The 15,273-nt window shown below is 40.6% G+C and overlaps 1 protein-coding gene across 3 annotated transcripts in view; it reads left to right on the top strand.

Annotated features, from left to right (window-relative positions):
- The window catches only part of RBM6 (RNA binding motif protein 6), a 109,138-nt gene that overhangs the window by 42,734 nt on the left and 51,131 nt on the right, over positions 1-15,273 (top strand). For 2 of the 3 annotated variants that reach the window (XM_024123776.3, XM_007113955.3), the window contains one exon: positions 5,389-5,462. The exons of the other annotated variant lie outside the window; for it this stretch is intronic. In XM_024123776.3, coding sequence (XP_023979544.1) covers positions 5,389-5,462 — 74 coding nt within the window. Of the gene's footprint in view, positions 1-5,388; positions 5,463-15,273 lie in introns of those variants that run through there. 3 annotated transcript variants of the gene reach the window in all.

The raw sequence follows: 15,273 nt of genomic DNA, 5'->3' as shown, positions 1-15,273 counted from the left end.
GCCTCTCCCGTTGCGGAGCACAGGCTCCGGACGCACAGGCTCAGCGGCCATGGCTCACGGGCCCAGCCACTCCGCGGCATGTGGGATCCTCCCGGACCGGGGAACGAACCTGCGTCCCCTGCATTGGCAGGCGGACTCTCAACCACTGCGCCACCAGGGAAGCCCTCATTTGAGGTTTTAACATAGCAAAATACCTGTTGGAAATCTTTCACACAGGCCTCCTTTGTCATGTTATTTCCATTGATGGGAATTCAGATACCTGTATCAGTTCTGTTTGACTTTTGTTAAAATCTCTAACCTGGGGCTTCCCTGGTGGCGCAGTGGTTGAGAATCTGCCTGCTAATGCAGGGGACACGGGTTCGAGCCCTGGTCCGGGAAGATCCCACATGCCGCAGAGTGGCTAGGCCCGTGAGCCATGACCACTGAGCCTGCGCGTTCAGAGCTTGTGCTCCTCAATGGGAGAGGCCACAACAGTGAGAGGCCCGCGTACAGCAAAAAAAAAAAAAAAAAAAAATCCTGGTTCTTTTTTACATTTCGTAGTTGGTATGTATATTCTGGCCTTTTTCAAAGTCAACCAGTACTCTCCTAATGGGAAATTCAGCTGGACTTGTTGATGTTTAGTTGGGTTTTTCTTGGTCAGTTTGAATATAGGGCTGCTCATCTCATTTGCCTAAATAAAAATCTTGGTATATAACTTATGAAAACTGGGCTTGGTATAGACTAACAGTTGGCTTGAATGATCAAAGGCCATGTTTGTCAGCGTCACTGAGTCAGCTTTTCTAGGGACAGAGACTAAAGAATTAGTTCTGGGATTGGATATTATTTATCAGGGCTTTGTTTTCTGTACCTTGTTTTCCCCTAAGCACCTGGTTAGCTATTATCACAGATACTTTTTTGGGGAACAGGCAACCACATGGTTAATGAAGATGGAGAAGAATTGAAAATTTAATATTACCTTTATAGATTTCCTTCCTTTGCCTTGTTCTCATCCTTCTCAACTGCAAAAAAAAGTATAAGGAGCATTCACATTTCTACGAGGAATCTATACATTTAGGTTAGAAAATGGAGAAAGATATGCTTTTTAATAGTCATACAAATAAGCCACAAAGACCCATCAGCCCACCAGGTTTCTTCCCAGCATGTGATGATGGAAGAAAAAGGTAATAAAAGAGACTTTCTTATTACTCTTTTTAGGTGAGAATCTGTCTGTGTGACTGTTAACACTGAGTTTACCATCTTGATGATTCCAGATGGTTCCTAGCAATTCTGAATGCAAGGTTGGTTGGTAGTCTTCAGAGCATTTAGGTCTCTGAGTGGAACATCTTCTGTGTCTACTAGAATTTTTTCTGTGAATTATAAAATTACATTTGAGAACTAAAGGAAAAAAATTCCCATTATCTCAATACAACCACTGTAATCATTTTTGTTTACAGTTGTGTCGCATTACATCATTTTCAGGTTTTTGTATATTCACCTGTGCTTGCTCAACTCCTCTCCCCTACCCCACACCCCATTTTCCCTCTCATGGAGTGAGCATGAGAGGTGGGGGTATGACTCAGCTATGACTTCAGGTGGTCTCTCCAGTTTTCTCTGAGTATGAGCATTCACTATGCTGGCTGTGATTCTGTTATTTAAAGTGATATATTTTTCATACATTATGGCCCTTAAATGCAAGCCACCCTCTTCATCTGGTGTCAGCCAAAAGAAAAGTGATCTGTTGCGACGCTGGAGGAAAAACTGGCAGTGTTGGACTTAACCTATATTGAGAGATGGTATGTTGTTCTTCACCTTGGGGTGTTCAAGTATGATATTGAAAATGCATGGTTTTCATTTCATATGCTGACTTTTGTCTCTGACCTCTGAATTAGATGCAACTTCATTGTATTTAATTCTAGTCCTTTTTCCTATACACATTTTATATAATTGTTCTCAATTTTAAAGTTTTTAAAATATACTATATTCAATATATTATATCACGTATCTTATCATATTGTAATTTTTATAGCCATCACTTACAACTAGACTTTTGGGTTTTTGTCTTTAAAGAAGAATTTTGATAGCCAGTATATTCATCCATGAAAGTGAATGCTTTCTAACTTGCACAGTCAGGCCCACTCACAATGGTTCTGCCATAGATATTTTAGAATAAAAATAACTGTTTTGCTCAAATTTCAATATTTCTTAACTATAGACATAGTCTTATCTGTGCTCAGGCGTGTGGGATCCTTTTTGTGGTTGGGCTCCGTGGAGGTTGGAAATCAGATTAATTTATACAGTGTAGTGGTTAATAACATCAGTTTGAATCTGGACTGACTGGGTTTGAAGCCAGGTATTGCTACTTACCATTGAGGTGATTTTGAAGAAATTACTTGTTCTTTCTTTGACTGCTTCCCCATGATGGGTAAAATGAGGTTAATATTATTTACCTTATAGGATAGTCATGTGAGGATTAACTATATGTAAAATATTTAGAATACAGTCTTGCACCTACAAGTGCTTTGTAAATATTACTTGGTATCATCACCCGTTTTGGCAATTTATGAAAATCCTTATAGTACAGCTCTGAGTCTTGGACACACAAAATGCTTTAGATCAAGATTGGGTCCTTTTTAATTTTTATTTATCTTTAAAGTTTTAGGTATTATAGTTAAACTTTTTTGCTTTTTCTGGCCACACTGCATGGTTTGCGGCATCTTAGTTCCCTGACCAGGGATCAAACCTGGACGCCAGCAGTGAGAGCACCGAGTCATAACCACTGGACCGCCAGGGAATTCCCTAAACTTTAAATTTCTGTTTTTGTTTGATAGATAAAGTTTCAGGCAGAAGAACTTGAATGTTGGGCTCATAAATTTAAATATTATATCTGAAGTACATTGTCAACATATAGTATCTCAGGATTGTATAGAGATGCTATTAGATGCTTATTATGTCTCCTCTAGATGCTCATTATGTCTCCTCTAGTATTTTTTCCTTTGCAGTGACATTAGTATCAAAGTCTGTTTGTTCTTTAGCAAAGTATGAATGTTGCCATGAATTCTTTCTTTTTCTGCACATAGATTCTTTGTGCTCCTCTGGGCCACAATAGTTACTTCTTTAAGAACAGAAAGGAAACTCAGGGCTTTGCCAATTTGGTGTTGGTTCCCTGTGTTTTTCATTTTGGCAGCTATGGAGAGGGTTTGCTTTCCACACACCTGGACGCTCCTTTGACAATGTTCTGTAGAGGTAATCAACACACTTGAGAGTATATCTGCTTGTTCCGTGGCTGCCCCTTTCTGATTGTGGACATACATTTGAATGTTTACAGTAGGTACTTGGTGATAAAAGGCACTTTAGTTGCTTCTGCTCTTCTGCAGTGTTTCCCAAGAACACTCAGAGCCCTTTACAAAATGCAGAATGTTTTATGTATGAGATGTTCACTGAGTTGAATCAAGAAAATCCACTTGAAAGGAAATATGTAACAAAACAATTTCTACTGTTAATAGGGTATATACAAATGCATATTTCATTTCTCCAAATAGTTACTAATCAGAGAAGACTGATTTTGTTATGGTAAGTTTAAATAGAGATTCCAGGGGTTAGTTCTAATCTGTGTTGGTCAAAGCTGTGAAATCAGGTAGAAAGTCTCTGTCCACCTAAGGTGGTGCTGAGATTTCTAGTAGCTTTCTTTTCTTCCTGGTCATTTCCTAAAATTCAAAGGAAGAATCAAATTATACCATTGTAACATTTCATCATGAACTTGGAGTATGTAACAGATCTAAAGCCTTACCTATATCATAATAAAACATTTCAGGCCATTCATTCCATGTGACAAGGGATCCAACCCATTTCACCAAGTTTGGTCTGTTTTTAAGTTATATTTTCTCTTGCCCTAGCTTTTTTGTTGTTGTTTTCCTTTTCCTTTTTTTTTTTTTTTTCTTTTTTTGGCCGTTATTACCTTGATTCAGTGATACCAGTTTTCTATTATTATATATAGTTTGTGCTCAAAATTGACCTAGGTTTTGTGTGGTTTCTTTTTCCCTGACTTTTATTTCTTTTTTTAAAAAATAAATTTATTTATTTGTGTTTTTAAAAAAATTTTTGGCTGTGTTGGGTCTTCATTGCTGCACACTGGCTTTCTCTAGTTGTGGCGAGTGTGGGCTACTCTTCCTTGCGGTGCGCAGGCTTCTCATTGTCGTGGCTTCTCTTGTTGCAGAGCACGGGCTCTAGAGCTCAGGCTCAGTAGTTGTGGCACACGGGCTTAGCTGCTCCGTGGCATGTGGGATCTTCCCGGGCCAGGGATCGAACCCGTATCCCCTGCATTGGCAGGTGGATTCTTAATCACTGCACCACCAGGGAAGCCCCTGAGTTTTATTTCTTATTTGAACAAATCACATCTTTTTCTTGGTGTTCCATCTGCACAGTGTCACTCCTAAAGATGAACTTCTTTATCCTGTGAGGCAGTGGAGGAAACATGGAAGCCACTTGTGGAGCATTGCTTTAATAAGTATATTTTTGTAGTCATATGGTGGCAGTGTCAAGGAAATTATAGGATGGGGTTAGTGTTAAGAGTTTATCAGCTTGTAAATCCCATGACTTCCCATCTCATGGGTCACGAGAGTCACAAATGACACTTGCTCAGGAAAATGGTGAAGGGTGTTTTGTACTCTGATGGTACATACAATTCTTGAACATGTACTGATTGCTAACAATTCCTGTCTCTCCCCCAGCCTACCCCAACTTTGTGCATAAGCACAGTTTTGGACCCAGCCATTTGTACTTATGCTTTTACACCTTCTTCCTTTCATAAAGATTTTAGCTGGCTTATGACTTGAGTTGAAACAAGGAAAAAAAGAGGAGACCTGATATGGTCTGTCCCCTGCCAACCAGAAGCTTCCTGTGGTATATAGTTGCCTCAGTCTGTCAGCACTTCTGTCTTTGAAGGTGGTTTCTGCTTGAAAAGTGGTGACTATTAGCATAGCTTTGAGATAATTGCTTCTCCTTCCTCTCTCGGGGATACATTTTTTTTTTCCGGATACTTTCCTGTTCTTGTTGACCTTGTTTTTCCAGAAGACTCAGCCTGTGGTTAAAATGTTTCAGGTCCCCCTTTGAACTTTCTGTGGGATTACCCAATTCTGGGGCACCCTTACCAGATCATCAGTGCTAAAGTGGGCAAAGAATCTTCTTGGTTAATAGAAAAGGCCATTTTGGAATGACTTTCTAAGTCCAGAAACAGACTTTCCTTCAGTACTTTTTTCTGTTTGGGGTAGCAGCTTTGCCTAGTACAGGGCGGGGGGGGAGCTATGGGGAGGGCTTGTGTTTAAGGGGTTCAGAAACAGGGGATTTAAGTGTGTCTTTTGTGTTTTCAAGGCACTAACACCACTCCCGTCTGTATTTAAATGCTGTCCCCAGGTTACGACTATGGCTATGTCTGCGTGGAGTTTTCACTCTTGGAAGATGCCATCGGATGCATGGAGGCCAACCAGGTTGCTTTATACTTCGGTCAAATGATGCTGGAAGGATATATTTTTTATGTATGGGGAGGGAGGGCTTCAAATGATTAAACTTTGGAAAGGTACCAGAAATCTGTATTTGGAGCATACCACATTCCAACCAGGAGAAACTTTAAAAGAAGCTGGGAAGGTTTCTCTAGAAGAGTTAATGGGCACAGAGTGTATTTTAAAAAATAGCATTCAGTTGTAGTTGCACCATATTCCAAGGACAGTAGATGGAAAAAAATGACAGGTTTGGAGTGCTTCCCTTTGGAATGTGACTGAGCTTGGGATCCAGATGCAAAGAATGATCCTTGCCTGTCTGTGATCTGAAGGAACCTCCTGGCACAGGAATTCTAGGTCAGTACTTACACCCAGACCTAGGGTGAAGACCACTGATGGAAACTCCTGTGGCACTCAGGTCCTGCCTGCATGTGCTACTTTTGGAAGAGGGCCAATGGGGAGAAGAGAGTTAGTTGTTGATTGTTGGGGTCTTTTGCATTCATCATTGTTCTTTGCAAATTGGGGTTTCGTACTCAAGTTCTTAGCTGCATATAGTCAGAGCTGGTGAACCTGAATCTGTACTTACCCTATGTTTGAAACACCTAGATGTATTTAGCTTGACACCTATAACTGTCATCTGGGTCTTTAATTGAACGCTGCCTGGTAGTTTTAGGAGGAATTATGAAATGGATAGAATCCTTGTCATCGTGTTTCCTTGGGGAAAGTTGTTTTCTCTGTGGTGTGTTAGTTCCTCCATCTGTAAAGTGGGAGAAAGAAGGTTAGTGATACAGTTTGATTTTTATGTACCCACTGCCTGTGCTTAACATTGTGATTGCGATGCACCCAGAATCTTAAAAGAAGGCTCTGCTAGAGAAGAGTAGTATTGCATGAGAACTGTTCCTCTTTCATAGCCTAATGCCCTTTCATCAGCTTTGTTCCATTCAGCATGGCTCATCACAGTTAACTTTTTCCTTTCTTTGACCATGTTCCCCCTTTATGGCAATGGAGATGACATGCTCTAAATCCTCTGGGATCAAGAAGTAATTAGAGGAAACTTGATGTATCCATTCTTATTGTTAGTAGTATAAATACTGTTAGATCCTCAGAAGGTGACTGCATTAGGACCATATCCCCTTGACAAAGTTCTTGTTGCCTGATTTGTTCAGTGTCCATCATTGAGTCAGTCATTTAACAGATACTAATTATGTGTCAGAAAATGCTATCTGCCAATATTTGGAGAGAGGAATGAAAGTCCTAGTCTGTATGCTTATGGTTGATTCCATTCTAACAATCTGTCCTAATTTGAGAACATTCATTTAATTAGTAGCATCTGTCTTTATCAGTGAGTAATCTTTAAATCCTTTGCCACTGTACTAAAGAGTATTGTGAGTGGTAGAAACATAAATGGGGAGCCATGGCAGATGCCATTTCTTTAGTACCATTTTCCCAACTGTGTGTTTCTCCTAGAGGGATGTTGCTTTTTATCAGAGCTATTTAATCTTAAAAATAACCATATTGTGTCTTAACTGCCTCTTCCTTCTATCCCCCCAAAAATCCTATCTAAAGTATCCAGACTCCTAAAGAGTAATGTCAAATAGAACTAGGACAGCCTTCTTTAAAAATAAGGATTATCCTTATGCTGGATTTCTGTTAGAGGTACATCTAGAAAAATGTTCATTTACACAAGCAGTGTCAAGGGGGTGTAGCCTATAGACATATCTCCCCCCACCCTTCCCACCCATTCTTCGAACACTCTTAGGACTCCCAGATCCCTCATGAATGACTTTTGCCCAGTGAATGCGACACCAGAATAAAGCAGGAGCAAGGCCAGAATTTTTCTAGATGTGAAATAGAATGTTTTGACGGGTAACCATGCTCTTGCATATGTCACTCTGTGCAGGAGAGCAAGTAAGAGACAGCCTCTGTCTTCTAGGACCTTATAATCTCATACTAAGAAAGGTGACAGAGATTATGTGGTACTCATGGATTCCATAGAGTGTTCTCTCAGATAAACTCCAAATTCTGTCCGATAACATTTTCAGTATGCACTGGAGTTATTTCTTAATAAGACATCACCATATCCTTATTCAGTCAACCCCATTTCCTAAATTTTTATTCTTCCCCTAGCCATGGGACAGAGGTCACACTGCTAACACTGCCATGCAATAGAATACTCTCGCTGAACTGCATAGACTTCATGACCCAGTCAGTATTCTTTTAATAACCTTTATCACAGCTCAGATGTGTACAAATCATTCTGATGAAAAAAATTTTGAGAATGAAATATTCAGGGGGATTTTTGTATTTAGGTAGTATAGCATAGAAAAGAGGAGTGTAGGTTCTATAGTCAGATGTTACTTCCTAGCTGGGTTGTCTCTGGCAAATTTCTTAACCTCCCTTGGCCTCAGTTCCCTCTGTTACCAGTACCTCATGGGACCCTGGAGTGGATTAAACGAGATCATGTGTTCACGAGTGCCTGCTGTGTACTAGGCACCTTTCTGGATGCTGGAGATGCTGCAGTAAACGAGACAGATTATATAACTTCTGTTTTAGTGATAGAAGTCAGAGCATAAACAAGTAGACAAATTTAAAATAATATATGATAGTGCTAAGTGCTATAACGATAATGAAGCAGGGTATTGAGAGAATGCATATGAGGGCAGTTTTAGATGAGGTGGTTAGGGAAACTTCTTGAGGAATAACATAGAATTTGAGTAGTGACTCTTGGTGCATAATGTATACAGAACACTTAGCATAGCATCTGATATCTAGTAAGCATTTGAAATTAGACAGTCATCTCCTCCTCCTCCTCTTCCTCTTCTTCATGTCAAGTAATTTCCAATCATAATTCCGGGAAAAAAATTTTTATATCTGGATTTTCCTTAAGGAAATGGATGTGGATCAAGCTCCCAATAACACAGCAGTTTAAAATCTTATGAGAGACATAAGAATGTGAGGGAAGAAGTCCTTACTCCTTGGAGTAAGGTGTAAGTGTTTGTGGAAGATGTCTATTCATCCATTCTCCTTCCCTCTAAGTTTTACTTATAGACCAAATTAGTATGAATTCTGAATCATCATCTACAGGGCACCTTTGAGTAGTCTGTGTATATGCTTCTGAGGAGGGTTCTGTGAAATGCTTTTGGTTGAGATTTTCATAACTCTTCACTATCCTGACTCTTGATGTGAAATGTCTTTTATTTATCATTGACTGATACTTATAAGTCTGGGGAAGGGGATAAAGGAGCCTTCTGCCAGCTTGCTTTGTCAGATATTGTGGCATATGTGTGCATAATGAGGTTGTTCAGGATGATAACCAAGGCCCCTCTAGCCCTTTCCCAGTGCCTTAATGGAGACATCAAACTAGTAGGATGCTCTGCAGCAGTACTGAGCATGGTGGCCAAGGGGAGTCATCAGGGCATCACTTAGCCAACAGCTGTCTGTCTGGGAAAGTAATTTCCTACAGAGGTCTGTCAGCTTGTACCTTCACCATCTCTGTCTAGGAGAAGTAGAAAGCCAGCATACACTGTGAGATGCAGAACCTTTTATTCTGTCCCTTCCTGCGAAAGGTATTTCTAGCAGTGTCATATACCCTTGGCTTTCCTTATTGTCCAAGTGACAATAAGGAAATTGAGAGTGGATTGAGAGTGACTGTTATCTCCTTTCTCTTTGTGTCCCATTGCACTGGGACTTGGGGAGGGGAGTAAGAAGCATTGTGTTAGAATAACTCTCAGTGGTTGCCCAGTTGTGCTAGTTCTCTCAAACTGTTGTCATTTGGTCTGCAGCATTTTGTTTTCTCAAATTTGCAGGTATGATGTTTGTTGCCTTTTTCTGTTTGACCAAATAGTCACTAAAGTGCCCTTATAAAAGGGCTCTGGGAGAATAATTCATTTCTCTGGAGTTTTTACTCAACTTTATTAGCATCAGTGACCTTCTTTAACTAAAGATGACTTGGCTACATGACAGAATCATTCTGACTTTATAAAGTGCAAGGGAAAAGGATGCTGTTATCACCTAACATGAAAATTCCTTCAGACACTGACTTTTTCTAGTATGTGGGATGAAGAATGTAGACTACATGAAGTTTTATGAAATCGTGTTTTTTTGTGTCAACAAACTTAAGAGAGTTTGAGTTTTTGAAGATACCAGGATGGCCAGGGTATTTCTGAAGGTATGTGAAGGAAGCCAAATCTTAAATGGGATCTGTCCTTGTGCTTAAAATGAGATGAATAGGGAACACTTATGTTTTGGGGGATGGGAAGACTTTGTTGAGGCCATGATGGAAAAAATGAGCTGAGACTCAGTTTGTTGGAATCTTATTTAAGTTGTTAGCAATATTGTATGAAACATTTCAGTACTTGAATTGTGTCCTTTCCAAATAACAACAACAACAAATCTTTATAAATTCCTGCAAGGCTGTGGCGTTGCCTAAACCCTCACCCTAAAACTACTTCATTGAAGAGAATTTGGCATCCTGGCCAGAGCTCAGCTATATAACTTGTGGGTTGAGTCATGCCATTCTTTCTGGAAATTTCAATTTCAGTACCCTCTCCTGAGTGCCCTCAGTAAAGGTATTGGTGGGAAACAGAAAGGAAAATGAATTCTAAAATGTGTGTAAATCAACAATTATTGAAGATTCTCACTCTCCGGAGAGTTGGGGTATTCTGGAGAATTAAAAAGTATTTTAAGGGGGACTTCCCTGGTGTCACAGTGGTTGAGACTCTAAGCTCCCAATGCCAGGGGCCCAGGTTCAATACTGGGTCAGGGAACTAGATCCCACATGCATGCTGCAACTAAGAGTTTGCATGCCACAACTAAGGAGCCCACCTGCTGCAACTAAGACCCGGCACAACCAACCAAATAAATAAATAAATTAAATATTTTTTAAAAATGATTTTAAGGATTGATGATCTGATTATGCAGTTTGGTTACCTGTCCAGTGATTGAGTCTTGGCTGGGCACCAGGCAGTATATCATAGTGGTTAAATATATGGACTCTGATCTCCATCCAACTAGCTCAGTAGGTAAATACATGGACTCTGGAGGCAGACTGCTTGGGGTTGCTTCTCAGCTCTGTCACCTTCTACTGTGTAACTTGGGCAAGTGGCATAACATAACATCTCTGTGTCTCAATGTCCTCTCATAACTTCTAGGAATTAAATGAGTTAATGCATGTAAGGTGATTAGAACTGGGCCTGGCACGCAGTGAACATTGAGTGTTTATTTGTTATTAACACACAACTTCTTATCTGACTGGACAAGAAAGTCCTAAATTATAGCAGCTCCAGTTTTGGCTTCATGGAATATATGGTTAAAAAAGGATTTGGTGGCAGTGTCCAGGGGATTATTTTTACATCAACAATACTTCTTATTTAGCCTGTTGATTGGGACTGATTATCAGGTCTCTCTAGGTGTTTCTTCTGCCTCAGTGATCAAATCTTAAATTTTCTCAGGAGGAAGTGCAAGAGACATACCACATGTGGGGCATGGAGTATGGTTAGACCACACTGGGAATCTAGCCTGTGACCGTAAAACCCTAAACTCTGGTAACTAGCCACTGGCGTTGCCTATCTCAGATTTTTTTCCAATAATTGTAAAAGGTACTCTAAACTGTAGTCAGTTTAGTTTTCTTGAATTTGAAAAGTAAACATTTATCATTTGGCAGTTTTAAGGGAAATTTCCAATGTGTCTCCTATGATGAGGTTTATGATTATTTTTGTTACACATGGTTCATTTCTGTGGATGGAAGAAATTTAGTTCCTAATTTGTTCTGAATTGGGCATGTGCCTGTATATTTTAACCTCGTGCTTTGATGTTGCCATATTTCTTTCAGCTTGTTTTTTTTTAAAATTAATTAATTAATTTATTTATTTTTGGCTGCGTTGGGTCTTTGTTGCTGCACACGGGCTTTCTTTATTTGCAGCGAGCCGGGGCTACTCTTCGTTGTGTCGCGCGGGATTCTCATTGCGGTGGCTTCTCTTGTTGCAGAGCACGGGCTCTAGGCATGCATGCTTCAGTAGTTGCAGCACTCGGGCTCAGTAGTTGTGGCTTGCGAGCTCTAGAGCGCAGGCTCGGTAGCTGTGGTGCACAGACTTAGTTGCTCTGTGACATGTGCGATCTTCCCGGACCAGGGCTCGAACCCCTGTCCCCTGCATTGGCAAGTGGATTCTTAACCAGTGTGCCACCAGAGAGGCCCCCAGCTTGTATTTTTAGTTAATGTTTGACTTTTTGTAAAAATGAGATTGTGCAAAGTGCTAATTTTGGAACTTGATTACAGACAGTTATTGAAAAAAACAAGCAGAATTTGTATAATTCTAATTAACTAGTTCAGGGGTTATACAAAGGCACAGTTCCCTTTGTGGTCTTGGTTATAACTTTGGTTTATGACTTTGTATACCTCCAGACAGTATAGTGTTAGGAGCACAGACAGGTTTAAGATTCCAGCTTCATCAGTTCCTAGCTCTTGTAACTTCTGAAGCTCAGTTTCCTCATCTATGAAATGGAGGGATAATCACAGTACCTACCTCAGAGCAATTGTGAGATTAAAGTATGTAATGTATGTGAAGTGCTTGGTTTGGCAGCTAGCATGTGGTATATACTCAGTAGTACAGGATGATTCTATAACTCTGGACTCTACTTGGTTACCTTCCTTTTTCTTGGCTGCTTATCTACCTCTTGGGACTCAGAGATGCCTGAAAAGTGGAGGCAGTGCTTTGGGTGGCAGCTAGATATTTGACAGCCAGTTCACGTGGTGCTGTTGCACAGTCTCTCCCATGAAACTTGGGGTGTCTGGACTGAAAGTGAAAGAGGCTGGGTAGCACCTGTCTTGACAGTGTCTGAGGGATGAGTGCACAGGCATCCAGGCATGTGAGGGCAGACGATCATGGCCATTCCAGCACTCATACGGTGGAGAGCCTTGTTTCTGAATCTAGCATTGCTGGTAGTTCTGTCACAGAATTCACTTAGGCCACAGGTGGCATTGAAAGTTTATTGGGTGTCTTCTCCATTCAAGTTGAACTTGGAGGTTATTATGTGTCTTTGTGTCTCCGTTCTCCACAGGGCTTATTGTTCAGATGTTGTCATTCCACCCTCTAGCTCATTTGTATGTGAGCTAGATACATAAATACGTGTCTATGTAATATGTATCATATATAATATGTACATATTTCTTGTTAAGAGTATTGATGGTATGACTTTGATAATCATGGATAAGCTTATCTAGATTACTAATTATCTTTGGGACTTCTCTGGTGGCGCAGTGGTTAAGAATCCGCCTGCCAATGCAGGGGAAAACGGGTTCAAGCCCTGGTCCGGGAAGATCCCACATGCCGTGGAGCAACTAAGCCCGTGTGCCACAGCTACTGAGCCTGCAACTCTAGAGCCCACTAGCCACAACTACCAAGCCCGCGTGCCACATCTACTGAAGCCCGTGAGCCTAGAGTCTGTGCTTTGCAACAAGAGAAGCAACCACAATGAGAAGCCGGCACCGCAATGAGAAGCCGGCACCGCAATGAGAAGCGGGCACCGCAGTGAGAAGCCGGCACCACAACGAAGAATAGCCCCTGCTCACCACAGCTAGAGAAAGCTTGTGTGCGGCAATGAACGCCTGATGCAGCCAAAAATAAATAAATAAATTTATTTAAAAATAATTATCTTTAATCTCTCATGGTGAGATTAGTAATGCTGATGTTGTATACTAATGATACATATTTTACCAAAATCTGTGACCAAGTGAAATTTGTATTTAACCTGTATAAATGCTGTTTCCAAAGGAAAATATAAAGAGAAAAAGAGGTCTATCACAGAAAGTAGATAATTGGTTACCAGGTTCTTATAGAGAGGGGGAAAGCAAGAGGGAATAGTGAGTGACTGCTAATGGGTAATAGGGCCTCTTTCTGAGGTGGTAAAAATGTTCTAGTATTAGTTGGTGGTGATGGTTGACCAACCTTGTGAATATACTAAAACCCACTGAATTGTACCAAGTACTAGAAAAGAGTGAATTTTATGGTATGCGAACATATCTCAAGTTTTTAAAAAAAGTCTTTAAACTTAGCATGGCATTTAGTTCAGGATCCCAGCCTGACGGGAATGAATCCGGGTCTAAAATAAAATACAGATTCACTTACAGAAAAAAAGGTGGTATGTCAGTTTGTCTGGAAGCTAGAGATTTAAAGCTTTGATCGTAAAATGTCTGAAGAATTTCTTTGTTAATGGTATCTACATGCCACAGGAGAACATTTAAACTAAATGTCTGAAAGGTGATGGATGGAATTGGTAACAAGTCACATTTGAAGTGGCCACGTAGCTTGTGCACAGTAGTTGCTCAACACAGTAGTTGCACAGTAGTTGCTCAGTACAGAGTGGGCTTTCTGTTTTAGTATCCACACAGTTAGAAATAAAGGAAAGGGGAATTCCTTGGCCCTCTAGTGGTTAGGACTCAGCGATTTCACCGCTGAGGACCTGGGTTCGATCCCTGGTCGGGGAACTAAGATCCCACAAGCCTCGCAGTGCAGCCAAAAAAAAGAAGGAAAAAAAGAAATAAAGGAGAGGACTATTTTGAAGTATTGATAGTTTTGAAATGAAAGTGCCGCTGGGAAATCCTTGGGCTTTTTTTTTTTTTTTTTTTTTTTTTTTTACAGGGACAACATTCCTGTAACCGAATGCTTTATAGGTACCAACATGGATCTTTCCTGGTTTCCTGGAATTGTTAACCAAAGCTCAAAACTGGAATGTGGGTAGAGAAAACCAAATCACTGCCGAGGGAGGTTCCCTCCCTGTATCTTTCTCAGAGGCTTCTTTTCAGCAGTTTTTTTTTTTTTAATTCTTTTTTGTGGGGGAGGCTGCGTTGGGTCTTCATTGCTGCGCTAGGGGGGCTACTCTTTGTTGCGGTGTGCTGGCTTTTCATTGCGGTGGCTTCTCTTGTTACAGAGCACGGACTCTAAGAGTGAGGGCTTCAGTAATTGTGGCACGTGGGCTCTAGAGCGCAGGCTCAGTAGTTCTGGCGCATGGGCTTAGTTGCTCCATGGTATGTGGGATCTTCCCAGACCAGGGATCGAACCCATGTCCCCTGCATTGACAGGCAGATTCTCAACCACTGTGACACCAGGGAAATCCCTTTTCAGCAGTATTGACACTGTAGCTGTCATCTTTGACTTCTAGTACCAGAGGGACACAGAGGTTCTTTTTTTTTTTAAGAAAAAAAATTATTACGATAATTTAAGTATCATAAAATTCACCCATTTTAAGTGTATAATTCAGTGATTTTTAGTAAATTTACCAAGTCGTGCAACCATAAAGTGATTTCAGACTTAAAGAAAAGTTGTAAAAACAGTACAAAGACTTCCTATGTGCTTTGCACCCACATTCCCCAAATGTTAACATTTTACCACGTTTGTTTTTTTTGTTTTTGTTTTTTAAAATTTGTTTATTTTAAAACATGAAACCCAAGCTGAATAGAAACCACAGAAATTACATTGACGAGATTTTTAGTATTTGCCAAGAAAAATAAAGCCCCCAGAGAAATAAAAATCAAACTCCAAACCCAGTTACAAAAAAACAAAAACAGAAACACAGCGACAGCACATACAGCCATGGCCCTACGGAAACTGGAGAATGCCAAGCGATTCAGGCCTCAGTTCCTCACTCAGGATGCTAAATCACCTTGTGGAGGGATGCAAGGGCTAGGAGAGAAACCCGGGAGGGGGAGTCTTAACAAATGCAGAGATTTTTGAATGATTCCTTCTCTTGAAGAGGCATCATTTAACTTGTCTTCCCATCATACCCCCTCCCTTGGTGGTTGGAGGTA

The sequence above is a fragment of the Physeter macrocephalus genome, chromosome 18, assembly GCF_002837175.3.
Source record: "Physeter macrocephalus isolate SW-GA chromosome 18, ASM283717v5, whole genome shotgun sequence".
Classification (NCBI taxonomy): Eukaryota; Metazoa; Chordata; class Mammalia; order Artiodactyla; family Physeteridae; genus Physeter; species Physeter macrocephalus.
Note: the sequence above shows the minus strand (reverse complement) of the source record. Positions and strands in the feature narration are given on the sequence as shown.